Source organism: Syngnathus typhle, linkage group LG11 (genome assembly GCF_033458585.1).
Source record: "Syngnathus typhle isolate RoL2023-S1 ecotype Sweden linkage group LG11, RoL_Styp_1.0, whole genome shotgun sequence".
Taxonomy (NCBI): domain Eukaryota; kingdom Metazoa; phylum Chordata; class Actinopteri; order Syngnathiformes; family Syngnathidae; genus Syngnathus; species Syngnathus typhle.
The window spans coordinates 2,217,651-2,235,000 of record NC_083748.1 but is presented as its reverse complement, the minus strand read 5'-3'; the positions used below and the strand labels follow the sequence as shown (position 1 = coordinate 2,235,000).

At 46.2% G+C, this 17,350-nt stretch overlaps 1 protein-coding gene across 1 annotated transcript in view; it reads right to left on the bottom strand.

The window, feature by feature from the left end:
• Positions 1-3,985: 3,985 nt before the first annotated feature.
• The window catches only part of rbl1 (retinoblastoma-like 1 (p107)), a 52,905-nt gene continuing 39,540 nt past the window's right edge, over positions 3,986-17,350 (bottom strand). Inside the window, exons 14-21 of the mRNA XM_061292357.1 lie at positions 16,640-16,855; positions 13,175-13,362; positions 12,931-13,107; positions 12,567-12,641; positions 12,365-12,458; positions 12,174-12,292; positions 11,822-11,977; positions 3,986-6,315 (exon numbers count right to left, since the gene is read on the bottom strand). Of these exons, the coding sequence (XP_061148341.1) occupies positions 6,121-6,315; positions 11,822-11,977; positions 12,174-12,292; positions 12,365-12,458; positions 12,567-12,641; positions 12,931-13,107; positions 13,175-13,362; positions 16,640-16,855 (1,220 nt within the window). The 3' untranslated portion in view covers positions 3,986-6,120. The remainder of the gene's footprint in view (positions 6,316-11,821; positions 11,978-12,173; positions 12,293-12,364; positions 12,459-12,566; positions 12,642-12,930; positions 13,108-13,174; positions 13,363-16,639; positions 16,856-17,350) is intronic.

The following is a 17,350-nucleotide window of genomic DNA, read 5'->3' as shown; positions in this document are numbered from 1 at the left end:
ACTGCACGTCTTGTCCGTTGAGCCATACTTTCTTTGGAATCCAAAGTGCTTCCAAACGAATGACTTGAAGCCTAAAGGGGAGTAAATTTCCTCGTCTTTTTGGACACTAGCCATAGCACCAGCCCAGGAGCCGCGTACTAGTTGTCGACTCCCCTTTCACGTGCCTGCTCTGCTCACAACACAACGCCGCGCACTGCTCCCGGAAAGAGGAAGCAAGCAACAATGAACTGGATTTCAAAATAAAGTCGCGTCTAATGTCCGAGACCTATTACATAGGGGTGTAACGATACATCGATACACATCGATTTATCGATATAATGCTCTACGATTTATTGGCATCGATGCTAAAGGTAAACATCGATTTATACCGCCGTGTTTGACCTCGGACATTAGACGCGACTTTATTTTGAAATCCAGTTCATTGTTGCTTGCTTCCTCTTTCCGGGAGCAGGGAGCAGCGCGCGGCGTTGCTGCACATGAAAGGGGAGTCGACAACTAGTACGCGGCTCCTGGGCTGGTGCTATGGCTAGTGCCCAAAAAGACGAGGAAATTGGCTCCCCTTTAGGCTTCAAGTCATTCTTTGGAAGCACTTTGGATTCCAAAGAAAAGATGGCTCAACGGACAAGACACGTGCAGTTTGTAAATCCTGCCATGCGGTGATCAAATATTCAGGGAGCCGCACATTTAAAGAAAACACACGACATCAAAGTTCAGTGTTAAAGTAAGCACTTTGTATACTACAATACTCTTGTCATTTCCTAAATAAAGAGTTTGCAGTACCTTGTTGATTTTGCGTATGAATTGTTATAAATCAGGATATTGTTCTATATTTTTTATTAAAAAAAAAAAAAAAATCGATCGTAGAGCACTATATCGCAATATATCGTGAATGAATCGCAGCAGGCTTTAAGATACCGGCAAATATCGTATCGTAGTTCTTTATATCGATATTATATCGTATCGTGACAAAACCCGCAATTTACACCCCTACTATTACACGATAGACATACAAGTAAACGACACAATATAAAAACAAGAAGGCACAAACAATAACTAATAAGAATGATGAATAAATAATAAATAAACAGATAACACAATAAATAAGAGGAGCAAAACGGAGCCATACTGTGTGCATACAGCAGACAGTAAGCGTAGCGCAAAAGTACAGGACGCTACGCAGAAAGGGGAAGCGAGTTCAGGATCCTAACAGCCTGGAGTATGAAGCTGTTGTTGAGTCTGGTGGTGCGGGAGCGCAGGCTCCTATACCTTTTCCCAGAGGGCAGAAGCTCAAACAAAGAGTGAGCGGGGTGACTCACATCACTCACAATCGTGGTCGCCTTGCAGGTGAGATGGGATATGTAAATGTTAGGGGTGTAACGATACATCGATACACATCGATTAATCGATATAATGCTCTACGATTTATTGGTATCGATGCTAAAGGTAAACATCGATTTATATCGCCGTGTTTGACCTCGGACATTAGACGCGACTTTATTTTGAAATCCAGTTCATTGTTGCTTGCTTCCTCTTTCCGGCGTGTTGTGTTGTGAGCAGAGCACGCGCGTGAAAGGGGAGGGGACAACTAGTCCGCGGCTCCTGGGCTGGTGCTATGGCTAGTGTCCAAAAAGACGAGGAAATTTGCTCCCCTTTAGGCTTCAAGTCATTCGTTTGGAAGCACTTTGGATTCCAAAGAAAAGATGGCTCAACGGCCAAGACACGTGCAGTTTGTAAATCCTGCCATGCGGTGATCAAATATTCAGGGAGCACAAATCTCGCCGCACATTTAAAGAAAAAACACGACATCAAAGTTCAGTGTTAAAGTAAGCAATTTGTATACTACAATACTCTTGTAATTTCCTAAATAAAGAGTTTGCAGTGCCTTGTTGATTTCGCGTATGAATTGTTATAAATCAGGATATTGTTATATATTTTTTACTAAAAAAAAAAAAAAATATCGATCGTAGAGCACTATATCGCGATATATCGTGAATGAATCGCAGCAGGCTTTAAGATATCGGCAAATATCGTATCGTAGTTCTTTATATCGATATTATATCGTATCGTGAAAAAACCCGAGATTTACACCCCTAGTAAATGTCTTTCAAGGAGGGGAGTGAAGCACCAATAATCTTACCAGCCGTGTTCACTATGCGCTGCAGGGACTTCAAGTTGTAGTCAGTGCAGCCGCCACCCCAAACAGCAATACAGCTGGAGAGGACGCTCTAAATGGTGCCACGATAAAACGTAGTCATGACGGCCGGAGGAGCGCTCGCTCGCCTGAGTTTCCGCAGGAAGTACAGGCGGCGCTGGGCCTTCTTCGCCAATGATGCGGTGTTGGTGGACCAGGAGAGATCCTCACTGATGTGCACCCCCAGGAACCTGGCGCTCCTCACTCTCTCCACCACAGCACCGTCGATGGTCAGCGGCAGGTGTTGGGTGTGACCCTTCCGGAAGTCGACAACAACCTCCTTGGTCTTGTCGACGTTCAGCAGGAGATTGTTGTCCCTGCACCACGTGGTCAGAAGGTCAACCTTGGATGGAGGCGAATGTTTACAGGAAGGTCACTTGGAGATAAAAACCAGCAGGTGCCAGAGGGAGTCAGCCAAGGACTCGGCCAAAGATGATCACCAAGGCCGAAATACAGGATGGAAGACGGCAGCCCCCACACACACACACCGAATCGCCCATACTCAAACTCTACTGCCAACTCACCCCACCCCAAGGACTCATCACCCATCAAGCTCGCCCCACAACCGGCCTGTGCAACTGAATATAAGCTGACCAAAGAACCTTGAAAGTTGCCTTTTCTGAATGGAGACTTTCTGCTCTTGAAGGGCCCAGCGCTGTATTGTACTTTCCTGAAAACAGAGCTTTCTTAACAAGAATTGTGATTGAACTCAACCAACCTGTGTAAGTCTAATTTCTGCTTCAGTGTCTAAGCAGTTTCCTACATCTGAAGAAATTAAACGAGCACGCAGTGAGTAAATTGGATAACAGGTGATTGGCAATGGCTTTTGCCGTGAGGCGCAGATAGCACGCTCCCTAAATTATGGACCAAATCCAACAATATATATAAATATATATTAGGGTTGTAACAATTCATCGATACACATCGATTAATCGATATAATGCTCTACGATTCATTGGCATCGATGCTAAACGTAAACATCAATTTATATCACCGTGTTTGACCTCGGACATTAGACGCGACTTTATTTTGAAATCCAGTTCATTGTTGCTTGCTTCCTCTTTCCGGGAGCAGTGCGCGCGGCGTTGTTGTGTTGTGAGCAGAGCAGGCACGTGAAAGGGGAGTCGACAACTAGTACGCGGCTCCTGGGCTGGTGCTATGGCTAGTGTCCAAAAAGATGAGGAAATTTGCTCCCCTTTAGGCTTCAAGTCATTCGTTTGGAAGCACTTTGGATTCCAAAGAAGAGATGGCTCAACGGACAAGACACGTGCAGTTTGTAAATCCTGCCATGCGGTGATCAAATATTCAGGGAGCACAAAACTCGCCGCACATTTAAAGAAAAAACACGACATCAAAGTTCAGTGTTAAAATAAGCGCTTTGTTTGTATACTACAATACTCTTCTAATTTCCTAAATAAAGAGTTTGCAGTACCTTGTTGATTTTGCATATGAATTGTTATAAATCAGGATATTGTTCTATATTTTTTATTTAAAAAAATATATATATCGATCGTAGAACACTATATCGTGATATATCGTGAATGAATCGCAGCAGGCTTTAAGATATTGGCAAATATCGTATCGTAGTTCTTTGTATCGATATGATATCGTATCGTAACAAAACTCGCGATTTACACCCCTAATACAAACCCTAACTCTTGTTGCACTTTAAAATCACTTGTTTGCTGAGATGGGCAATTTACAAAATTTAATGACGGATGAATAAAAGGGGCCGCTGACAAATGATGGACCGGGAAAATTTTGAGTGTGGTACAAAGACAAATACTTCAAATACACGTTTTTTACATTGTATTTTAATTTCACAAGTTAACCTACGTGGTTACACACAGATACAGTGCCTTGCGAAAGTATTGGGCCGCCTTGAAGCTTTCAACATTTCGCCACATTCCAAGCTTCAAACATAAAGATATAAAATTTTAATTTTTTTGTCAAGAATCAACAACAAGTGGGACACAATCGTGAAGTGGAACTTAATTTATTGGCTAATTTAAACTTTTTTTAACAAATAAAAAACTGAAGTGGGGCGTGCAATATTATTCGGCCTCTTTACTTTCAGTGCAGCAAACTCACTTCAGAAGTTCAGTGAGGATCTTTGAATGATCCAATGTTGTCCTGAATGACTGATGATGATAAATAGAATAAACCTGTGTGTAATCAAGTCTCGGTATAAATGCATCTGCTCTTTGATAGTCTCAGGGTTATGTTTAAAGCTCAGAGAGAATCATGAAGACAAAGGAACACACCAGGCAGGTCCGAGATACTGTTGTGGAGAAGTTTAAAGCCGAATTTGGATACAAAAGGATTTCCCAAGCTTTAAACATCTCAAGGAGCACTGTGCAAGTTTGCGATATGTTTGGCGTAAAAGCAACACAGCTCATCACCCTGAACACACCATCCCCACTGTCAAACATGGTGGTGGCAGCATCATGGTTTGGGCTTGCTTTTCTTCAGCAGGGACAGGGAAGATGGCTAAAATTGATGGGAAGATGGATAGAGCCAAATACAGGACCATTCTGGAAGAAAACCTGTTGGAGTCTGCAAAAGACCTGAGACTAGGATGGAGATTTATCTTCCAACAGGGCAATGATCCAAAACATAAAGCCAAATCTACAATGGAATGGTTCACAAATAGACGTATCCAGGTGTTAGAATGGCCAAGTCAAAGTCCAGACCTGAATCCAATCGAGAATCTGTGGAAAGAGCTGAAGACTGCTGTTCACAAACGCTCTCATCCAACCTCACTGAGCTCGAGCTGTTTTGCAAGGAAGAATGGGGAAGAATTCTAGTTTCTCGATGTGTGAAACTCATACAAACATACCCCAAGCGACTTGCAGCTGTAATTGCAGCTAAAGGTGGCGCTGCAAAGTATTATTAGCGCAAGGGGGCCGAATAATATTGCACGCCCCACTTTTCAGTTTTTTATTTGTTAAAAAAGTTTAAATTATCCAATGAATTTTGTTCCACTTCACGATTGTATCCCACTTGTTGTTGATTCCTGACAAAAAATTAAACTTTTATATCTTCATGTTTTAAGTTTGAAATGTCGCAAAATGTTGAAAGGTTCAAGGGGGCCGAATAAGATCAAGAAAAAGTTCAACACGCTCACCAAACGTGTGTAGATGATACACACGCGCACACACACACGCACAATTACATTAAATAGTCGAGCAAATTCCAATTAAAAACCACAAAAAGATCAAAACTTCTCAAAAACATTTCACAAATTTCTCATGGCGACATAGCCAATGTGATAACTTGGATTGGCAGCCAAAACAAATAAAAACAAACCCTTGTAGAATGCTAACAGTTAGCATTACAGGCTCATAGTTGTCCTTCGACTCGAGTGGAACAACAGGTACACTCTTACGTAGACTTACGTAGAACTATAAAGTCCTTTTCCAAAGTCTCACAAAGACATTACCACTTCAACTTAAACGTTAGCATTACCAACACAGAAACCCGTTGTGTCAGTTAACTTTAGTTGGGTAATGAGTTAGCTGTAGCATCAGAATGAAAAGCAACATTAGCATGTAACTGTAATAACCAGTCATGTTAGTATGCTAGCCTTAGATGTACAGCAACGGATTATGTGACATAATTAGCTATGTAACGTTTAACTTGAGCAGGTCAGTGTTGTAATGAGCAGTCATGTTAGCATTAGCCCTGTCTTGACTAGTTTAACAGCTAACACTACCATGTTTACAGTCCCGCAAGGAGTTAACGTTAAAACTCCGTCACGACCGGTTATGTTACCAAGCAAGCATTAGCTTCACAGTGACTGGTCATGCGTGTAAGCTCAGTAATGACCAGTAACGTTAGCATGGCAGCATCAGTGCTATAGCTAGGAGTCATGTTAAGAAGTTAACATTGACGCTTTGATGAACAATATTAGCGTGCTCACTCATTTTTCAGTGGCTCTGCCTCTCTGACACGACATCCTGTAACCTCTTTAGCAAAATGTCGGGGCTGCTGGCGGTGCTCTCAGAACACGCCCGCTTGCTGGGGGAGTCGCACACTGACATCATCAGCTCACTCTCCATGCCAAGGGCTCTCTTGCGGCCGTTGCAACCTTGCCGCAGCATACGGTTGATGTCGGACAGATCCTGTGGAAAAAAGGAATGAGCAGATGTTGAACGGCCCATAGAGAATGAACGGGGGAAAAAGATGAAATTTGGCTTGCCGTGAAGATTTGGAATAAGTGAAAAGTGGAATGAGGTGAATCCAATGAATTATGTGGAAGAGGTTTAGGGTCACTTCCCATGGGCTCACCACCTGTGGGAGGGGCCAAAGGGGTCGGGTGCAGTGCGAGCTGGGCGGCGGCCAAAGGCAGGGACCTTGGCGGTCTGATCCCCGGCTGCAGAGGCTGGCTCTTGGGACATGGAATGTCACCTCTCTGGCTGGAAAGGAGCCCGAGCTGGTGTGCGAGGCAGAAAAGTTCAGACTAGACATAGTCGGACTTGCCTCCACGCATAGTTTGGGTTCCGGTACAAGCCCTCTCGAGAGGGGCTGGACTCTCTTCCACTCTGGAGTTGCCCACGGTGAGAGGCGTCGAGCAGGTGTGGGTATACTTAAATGGCCCCCGGCTGGGCGCCTGCACATTGGGGTTCACCCCGGTAAACGAGAGGGTAGCCTCCCTCCGCCTTCGGGTGGGGGGACGGGTCCTGACTGTTCAGAGTACCCACCCTTCTTGGAGTCCCTGGAGAAAGGGCTGGAGAGCGCTTCTTCTGGGGACTCCATCGTTCTACTGGGTGACTTCAATGCTCACGTGGGCAATGACAGTGAGACCTGGAAGGGCGTGATTGGGAGGAACGGCCCCCCCGATCTGAACCCGAGCGGTGTTCTATTATTGGACTTCTGTGCTCGACACAGATTTTCTATCATGAACATCATGTTCAAACATAAGGGTGTCCATGTGTGCACTTGGCACCAGGACACCCTCGGCCGCAGTTCGATGATCGACTTTGTAGTCGTGTCATCGGATTTGCAGCTGCATGTTTTGGACACTCGGGCGAAGAGAGGGGCGGAGCTGTCAACTGATCACCACCTGGTGGTGGGTTGGCTCCGATGGTGGGGGAAGATGCCGGTCCGACCTGGCAGACCCAAACGCTCTGTGAGGGTCTGCTGGGAACGTCTGGCGGAATCCGGAAGAGCTTCAACTCCCACCTCCGACAGAGCTTTTCCCACGTCCCGGGGGAGGCGGGGGACATTGAGTCTGAGTGGACCTTGTTCCGCGCCTCCATTATTGAGGCGGGTGACCGGAGCTGTGGCCGTAAGGCAGTGCTTCTCAATTATTTTCTGTCACGCCCGCAAGAAGAAAACTATTCGCACCCCCCCTCCCCACCACTATTTGAGAAGCACTGCCGTAAGGTCATTGGTGCCTGTCGTGGCGGCAGTCCCCGAACCCACTGGTGGACACCGGCGGTAAGGGATGCCGTCAAGCTGAAGGAGGAGTCCTATCGGGCTGTTTTGGCCTGCGGGACTCCGGAGGCAGCTGACAGGTACCGGATGGCCAAGCGGAACGCGGCTTCGGCGGTTGCTGAGGCAAAAACCCGGGCGTGGGAGGAGTTTGGCGAGGCCATGGAGAATGACTTCCGGACTAGGGGTGTAACGATTCATCGATACACATCGATTAATCGATATAATGCTCTACGATTTATTGGCATCGATGCTAAACGTAAACATCGATTTATATCGCCGTGTTTGACCTCGGACATTAGACGCGACTTTATTTTGAAATCCAGTTCATTGTTGCTTGCTTCCTCTTTTCGAGAGCAGTGCGCGCCGCGGCGTTGTGTTGTGAGCAGAGCAGGCACGTGAAAGGGGAGTCGACAACTAGTACGCGGCTCCTGGGCTGGTGCTATGGCTAGTGTCCAAAAAGACTAGGAAATTTGCTCCCCTTTAGGCTTCAAGTCATTAGTTTGGAAGCACTTTGGATTCCAAAGAAAAGATGGCTCAACGGACAAGACACCGTGCAGTTTGTAAATCCTGCCATGCGGTGATCAAATATTCAGGGAGGACAAATCTCGCCGCACATTTAAAGAAAAAACACGACATCAAAGTTCAGTGTTAAAATAAGCACATTGTATACTACAATACTCTTCTAATTTCCTAAATAAAGAGTTTGCAGTACCTTGTTGATTTTGCGTATGAATTGTTATAAATCAAGATATTGTTCTATATTTCTTATTTAAAAAATATATGTATATATCGATTGTAGAGCACTATATCGTGATATATCGTGAATGAATCGCAGCAGGCTTTAAGATATCGGCAAATATCGTATCGTAGTTCTTTGTATCGATATGATATCGTATCGTGACAAAACCCGCGATTTACACCCCTATTCCGGACGGCTTAGAGGAAATTCTGGTCCACCATCCGGCGTCTCAGGAGGGGGAAGCAGTGCAACGTCAACACTGTTTACAGTGGAGATGGCATGCTTCTAACCTTGACTCGGGACGTTGTTTGTCGGTGGGGAGAATACTTCGAAGACCGCCTCAATTCCACCTACACGCCTTCCATTGCGGAAGCAGGGCCTAGGGACTCTGAGGCGGACTCTCCAATCTCTGGGGTCAAAGTCACTGAGGTAGTTAAAAAACTCCTCGGTGGCAAGGCCCCGGGGGTGGATGAGATCCGCCCAGAATTCTTAAGGGCTCTGGATGTTGTGGGGCTGTCATGGCTAACACGTCTCTACAACATCGCGTGGACATCGGGGACAGTGCCTCTGGATTGGCAGACTGGGGTGGTAGTTTCCCTCTTTAAGAAGGGGGACCAGAGGGTGTGTTCCAATTACAGGGGAATTACACTCCTCAGCTTCCCTGGTAAGGTCTATTCAGGGGTGCTGGAGAGGAGGGTCCGTCGGGAGGTCGAACCTCGGAATCAGGAGGAACAGTGTGGCTTTCGTCCTGGCCGTGGAACAGTGGACCAGCTCTTCACCCTCAGCAGGATCCTCGAGGGTGCATGGGAGTTCGCCCAACCAGTCCACATGTGTTTTGTGGACTTGGAGAAGGCGTTTGACTGTGTCCCTCGGGAGGTTGTGTGGGGGGTGCTTCAGGAGTACGGGGTACCGAGCCAACTGATAAGGGCGGTTCGGTCCCTGTATCACCGATGCCAGAGTTTGGTCCGCATTTCCGGGAGTAAGTCGGATTCGTTCCCAGTGAGGGTTGGACTCCGCCAAGGCTGCCTTTTGTCACCGATTCTGTTCATAATTTCTATGGACAGAATTTCTAGGCGCAGCCGAGGCGTTAAGGGTGTCCGGTTTGGGGACCTCAGCATCGCGTCTCTGCTTTTTGCAGACGACGTGGTGCTGTTGGCTTCTTCAGGCCGTGATCTCCAGCTCTCACTGGAGCGGTTCGCAGCAGAGTGTGAAGCGGTCAGGATGAGGGTCAGCACCTCCAAATCCAAGTCCATGGTCCTCGATTGGAAAAGGGTGGAATGCCCTCTCCGGATCGGGGATGATATCCTGCCCCAAGTGGATGAGTTTAAGTATTTTGGGGTCTTGTTCACGAGTCAGGGGAGGATGGAGCGCGAGATCGACAGGCGGATCGGTGCAGCGTCGGCAGTAATGCGGACTCCGTATCGGTCTGCCGTGATAAAGAGAGAGCTGAGCCAAAAGGCAAACCTCTCAATTTACCGGTCGATTTACGCTCCTACGCTCACCTATGGTCACGAGCTATGGGTCGTGACCGAAAGAACGAGATCCCGGATACAAGCGGCCGAAATGAGTTTTCTCCGCAGGATGTCCGGGCTCTCCCTTAGAGATAGGGTGAGAAGTTCGGTCATCCGGGAGAGACTCGGAGTAGAGTCGCTACTCTTCCACGTTGAGAGGAGCCAGATGAGGTGGCTCCGGCATCTCATCAGGATGCCACCAGGACGCCTCCCTGGGGAGATGTTCCGGGCATGTCCCACCGGTAGGAGAGCCCGGGGACGACCCAGGGCGCGCTGGAGAGACTAAGCCTCGGAACGCCTTGGGATCCCCCGGGATGAGCTAGATGAAGTGGCTGGGGAGAGGGAAGTCTGGGAGTCCCTCCTGAAGCTGCTGCCTGCGCGACCCCGGATAAGCGGAAGAAGATGGATGGATGGTTGGAGGTTTAGCGTCAAAAAAATATGTTGAATGGCCCATAGAGAATGAACGGGGAAAAAGTGAAATTTGGCTTGGCGTGAATATTTGGAATAAGTGAAAAGTGGAATGATGTGAATCGGATGAATTATGTGGAAGTAGCTAAACGTCAAAAAAGTGGGTGGAATAGCAATGTGTAAAGGCCTTCCCCTTCACACAACTAGCTAACTATCAAGTTAAAACAAAAACTAAAAAACCTTCATGACAAAATGACTCCTTGCTTGATGTTTTTCATACTGGAGAATAGTTCCCGCCCAAAAGTCACAATGTACCAACAAAACAAAAAAAACAGAGGCCCTAATGATATGAATATCTATAACAAGGGTATCAAACTCCTTTTTTTCGCGGGCCGCATTGTAGTCAGCTTCTTTCGGAGGGCCATTATGACTGTCAACCCAAATAAATGTATGAGCACCTCATATTATGAACAGTAAAAGCTACAAAACAAACTGACAACTAGTTTTTAAATCAGACGAGTAAAAACTGGTCAACTATAAAAAAAAAGAAATTATTAAAAGTGAAGACAGTTTGAAATTCTAGTAATGAGACACGAATTTGATGCACAATTTGTCTTTGCGGGCCACATAAGATGTGATGGGCCGTATCTGGCCTTGAGTTTGACACCTGTGATCTAGAATATGTGTAAAGTGAAAGGAGGTGAATCGGTTGAATGATGTGGGAAAAAAAAGAGAAATGTTGAATGTGCCGCTAAGAATGAATAGTGAAATCTTTGCTTGAATTTCTTGAAAACTGTAAACTGTATTTGGAATGAAAAAAATTACACGCACGCTTGGCGTGAATATTTGTTGGAATTAAAAGTGGAATGAATCAGATGAATCATGTGAAAGTAGTTAAGCGTCGTGGCAGCTCGATGATGCACTGGTTAGCACAACCGCCTCACAGTTAGGAGGGTGCGGGTTTGATTCCACCTCCGGCCCTCCCTGTGTGTAGTTCTCTCCGGGTCCGCGTGGGTTTTCTCCGGGCACTCCGGTTTCCTCCCACATCCTAAAAACATGCTTGGTAGGCCAATTGAGCACTCTAAACTGTCCCGAGGTGCGAGTGCGAATGGTTGTCCGTCTCTGTGTGTCCTACCATTGGCTGGCAACCAGTTCAGGGTGTCTCCCGCCTACTGCCCGATGACTGCTGGGATAGGCTCCAGCACGCCCGCGACCCCCATGGGGACAAGTGGTACAGATAATGGATGGATCGATAGTTAAGCATCAAAAAAGTGGGTGGAATAGCAATAACATAAGGTTTAGCATAAGGCACAATTAGCTAATGATCAAGTAAAAAAATAAAATAAAATCAATGACAAAAAAAAAAAAAAAAAAAAAAAAAAAACATGACAAAACGACTCCTTGCTTGATGTTTTTTACACTGGAGAATAGTTCCCGCCCAAAAGTCACAATGTACCAAAGTGAAAGAAACAGAGCTCTGAACTGGGAACTAATACAGACAAGTGACTTGTTTGCCAGGTGAGGCGAGCTTACCTTGGAGGGGCTGCTGTTGATCCGGAAAGTGAAAGAGTTTGGCGCCAGGCCTCCCCTCGACGCTTTATGAGGCGACACGTAAACGCAATGACGCTGAGACACTCGACGAGGAGACGGCGGGTGGCAACGCACTGATGGGAACGGTGACACGGGCATCTGACACAAACATAAACATGCATGTGCATAAGTACGCGCAAAGAAACGCAACACACAAATGCATACACACAATATAGGACACACACGTACACAAAATCACACAAAAACAACACACACAGTCAGTCACACAAACATTTAGCAAGTTCCTTTCAAGTCATTCAATGGAATTGTTGTACATGTGTCGGTGTGCACGTACTCTGTTGTCATGCGCAGCGTATCTCATAGCAAAACTTTCCATCTTGAGCAGGTAGACGTCGTTGTAAAACTGGATCAAGTCGCCGCGTTCCTCCTTGCCCGCTTGCGTCTTCTCGGCAGCTGCAAAAAGGAAAAGTTGACGTCAAGAGCTAGCAGTCACATTAGGACGCCAGCGTCAGCGGAATATTTTACAATCTGCTTCCGACGCAGGGTCAACCTCCATGTTCTCATCAGACGGCGCCACCCGGTGGCTGGGAGTGCGATGAAGAAGGACGCTGCGGTACACCTACACACCAACACACACACACACACACACACACACACACGTGCGTCATCATGGCAACTGACTGCTAGCGACTGTATGCAGGCTGTAGGTAGATGGACGTGTCCTCACATGGCTGCTGGCCTGCGGTTGGCTGCGGTAACACTTTATGATGTCCTGGAAGGTGTGCTCCTCTTTAGAAATTTGCTGCAGGAAGCACACACACACCGCTGAGTGTAAACCCTCAATTTGCCCACTGACTGCTGGCAATAACTCTCACTGACTAATCACGTTAGCATGTTAGCATTAGCTCTGTATTGTGTGCGTGTTTTACAGAGTACTGAACTATGATTTGAAGTTTGTGTACTTGTGTGTGTGTGATCTGTGACACGTGACTGTGTATGACTGTGAGAGCTTTTGAAGTATGTGAGAATGTGAATGAGAGCATATGAGCAAGAGAGAGCGCGCGTGGGAGACTTCGATGCATGCAACCAACTTCGGCAATAATGTAGACGCTGCAGAGCAACATCTGGTCCAGGTGTCGGTCCTTCATGAGTTCGGCGGCGTGAAGAAGAGCGTGTTCAAAGGCCGTCCAGATCTTAGCGCGCAGCTCGCACGAAATGTCCAGTCGGGCGCATAGATCGCGAAGCCGCACGCTAGCCAGGTGATACACCTGCCACGTACAGGACAAAGGTCAGAAAAGCTGGCAGCCCCGCTCGCTGCGAAGACGGCATTTGCACCTTGCGGAAGAAAAGCGCCAGGGATCCGGTGCGCTGTGGCCGGCCGCACGCCGGCTGGGCCTCCGCAACAGTTGGCGGCGGAAGGGGGCGGCCGGGCGAGGCCGTCAGCAAGAATTGAGTGGGGCCGCCGGCCGTCGGGTCGCACGGCTGGACGGGGATCAGCGTGATGGTGTGCTCGCTGCCGCCTCCTGGACGCAAATAACCACTTCGATCGGTTCATTAGGGCCGGTGCAGGCTGATCCATTTGCAGACTACGTTGGAATTTGCGTTCCAGTGTGCAATTGGCCCACCACTGTGGTACCCCGTACGGTAAATGATTCCAAAGCAACTCGACGACAACAAAGCGGAAAAGCAAACATTCGTGAATGTCGTATTTTGATTGAACAGCAAAGATCATCAGTCTGCTTTCATGAAGGGCTACAGAAATCTCTCAAGAGGTGAAAATCAGATCACATCAAAGGCTCCATACTTTGCTAAAATAGAAATAATAAAATAATTACCGTAATTTTCGGACTATAAGTCACTCTGGAGTATAAATCGCACCAGCCATAAAAATCCCCAAAATGTGAAAAAAAACATATATAAGTCGTTCCGGAGTATAAGTCGCATTTTGAGGGGCAATTTATTCGACAAAATCCAACACCAAAAACAGACATGAACGAGCAACAACAGGCTAACGAGGAGCTGAGAACGGGCCTGACTTAACATTCAGTTATCTAAAAAAAACTATTACATAAATAACACATTTATAAAACCATCTGTGTCACTCCAATTCATTAAATCTATCGATCGTCCTTTGTCAACAATGCCATGTGCCGCGCCGTAGTTCAAATTATTCCACAGGCCCATACAACGATATATAAACTATATTTTAAATAACTGTCACATAAACAACAATATTATCAAACCATTTGTGTCACTCCAAATCATTAAATCCATTGATCAAATTTCTCGTCCTTTGTCATCCTGGTGACAGAGGACATGTCCAGAGGATATGGCGCTTTAAAGTGTTAATTACTTTATTTGATTTTTTCTCTATTTTTCATGTTTTGAATATGTTCAAGATAAAGATATCAAAGCATGTGAAGTGATCAACTATACTAAAAATAACATGTGAAGTGGTCAACTATACTTGTAAGTAAGTGATGTGTTAATGATCAAGTAAAAATTTGTGGAAAAAAAACCATATATACCGTAATTTTCGGACTATAAGTCGCGTTTTTTTCATAGTTTGGGTGGGGGGGCGACTTATACTCAGGAGCGACTTATATACATATATGTTTTTTTTCACTTTTTTGGGCATTTTATGGCTGGTGCGACTTTTACTCCGGTGCGACTTTACGAAATTACTTTACGAATTAGTGCGAAATTACGGTAAATCGCTCCTGAGTATAAATCGCCCCCCACCCAAACTATGAAAAAAAACGTGATTTATAGTCCGAAAATGACGGTAAAATAAAATAGTGCCAATAATCCAAAATGACACCTCTGCCTTTATCAATCAATCTTTTCATCAATAAATCTATTATTTGCCAAATTTGAGCATGCCAGACAAGGAAATTGACTCCGGTAGATCTCGGCCTCTGTACAACATTCAGGACGACGTGCAAAAATTGACAATTATTCTCAAACATCCCCTGATCTTAAACTCCCAGGAGGGCAAGGAAAAACTCAAAACTCATTCGACACTGCATTCCATCCTTTAGTTTTTGTTGTTGAACAGGGGTGGCCAACCAGTCAGAGACTAAGAGCCACATTTTTTACTGTCATCGCAAAGAGCCACATCATACACATGAGCACAGATGAACATCTCCCCCCCCCCCACACACTCACACACGCGCACACGCACACACACACCTCTGCTCAGCCAAATTTCACGCACCAACATGATCATGACAAATTGACTCCGACAGTACTAAAACCACAGACCAAAGACCACATTTTCAACAATGAACATTGTGTGCATTGTCTCACACAGACAAACTCTCAGTTCAACAAATTCCACAAACAAAAACACAAGTTTTTGCACTTACCGTATTTTCCGCACCGGATTATAAAGCGCACCTTCAATGAACGGCCCATTTTAAAACGTTGTCCATATATAAGGCGCACCGGATTATAAGGCGCATAAAATAGAGGTTGACTAGGGTTGCGGTATGCATCCACTAGCCAATAACCAATGAGCCCTCTGTAAACAATCGCGTTTCTCAAACGATCTCCTATAAAATGATCGGGACTGACTAAAGTTTGATCTAACACTGGTACTGCTTACCTATGTTTCCCTTCCATATCGATCCGTAAAATTACTCATAACATTAACAAAGCAGCCTATTTTGACGTGAAATAGCCTTGTGCGTAAAGCAGCTATTATTATAGCATTAGCCACCCGCAAACTCCCATGAGCCTCAGATCGCAGACCCCCATGAGCCTCAGCAAAGTGTAAACAATCGCGTTTCTCTAACGATCTCCTTTAAAATGATCGGAACTGACTTAAGTTCGATCTAACACATTGGTACTGCTTGCCTATGTTTCCCTTCCATATCAATCCGTAAATTTCCTCGAAACATTAACGGAACAGCCTATTTTGAAACGAAATAGCCTCGCGGGTACAACAGCTATTCGGTGACGCCCCCTGACGACAGTTGCCGTAATGTTGGGAAGCGATGCGACCTTGTAATTTACTAGTCGTACTAAAACGTACTGAAACATTTTGGCAGAGCACTGTGTACAACCACTATGGATCAACAAATTCATTAATTGATCCATATATAAGGCGCTCTGCATTATAAGGCGCACTGTGTTTTTTGTAGTAAAAGTTTTTAGGTGCGCCTAATAGTGCGGAAAATACGGTACTGTGTGTGGCGGGACAAACCATTTGTTTTAGTTTGTTGTTTTCAGGAGACAAGATTTCAATAACGTCACTGAGGCATTTTTTAACGAACTCCACTTCATTGTATGGCTTTTTAGCCCGTGCAATGTTCCAAGCCAGTTGAAACAATGCAAGCGTGACAGTCTCTGAGTGGTTTGTAATTTTTTTGAAAAACTGTACCTTATTTTTCTGCCTGACTTTTCAAAGTGTCCAAACTTGTGCTTGCGAAATTCAGTCCCTTTTGGAAAATCCTTATCGATATTGGCATGAAGTGAGCTGAAGTGGCGCTGAACATTTGAAGCTTTTAAATGTGCTCATGACGTATCGTTATATCGACATATCAGGCAGAATGGCTTGCCATTGCGTTCAACGAAAAACAACTTTAACTCTGTTAAAAACGTCCTGTGTTCATCGTCATATATTCGTTTAGCTGTGCATTTTTTCCTTGCTATTTTGAGAGCGAAATTGACACTCCTCAAATGTTGATATGAACGGAAAAGAGCCGCCTGAAACCAGCCAAAGAGCCGCATGCGGCTCGTGAGCCGCGGGTTGGCCACCCGTTGTAGAACATTTGTCACGTGGCGTGCGACTCTCACCTTGCAGCGGTATGCTGAGCACGGCCGTCTGGCCCGCCTGGGGACCGATCTTCAGGGTGCCGGCTGAGCTGAGTGTCAGGCGTTTGGTGGGAGACGCAACAGGGCCGCTCGCCGTCACGGAGGCCGGCGGGTCGTCGCCGAACAGACGACGCTTAGCGCTGCCGGCGGCCGGAGAGCTGTAGCGGTCGTGCACCGATAGTGGAGACTGTGGAACTTCTACAAGAAACAACAACTGGTCAAAGCAACGGCGCCTGAGCAAATGGTTTGGCCGCAATTGGACTGGGTGAGCTCACTTATACACTTGACATGTATATTTTCCCAAATGTGTCTGACTTCATAAGACTAAGTCGGGTTGTTATGATGCGTCTAGTGTGTTGGTGGTGTGCCCAGTGCATGTCACTTCTCACTGTCAACCCTCACCGCTGGCTAGCATTATGCGAACGGGAGAGCCGAGTGCGTAAGTCTCTCCTTGTCAGTACATAGCCTCTCTAACAGCAAGCCCTATGTAGTGCCTCCACGCGGCGACATATGGTAACTGGGTACAACACGGACCCAGGCTAAACTACAAGGGACTTGGAGGAGGTTTGGCCCCTAGACGTGCGGCACGCAGGCCCACCTGTATGTGGACACGCCCTGGTGCCCACGAACCAGCCCCCAACTATGGGTTAAATAGTACCACTTCCCAGTGGGCTCCTCAGGAGAGGAATGGGC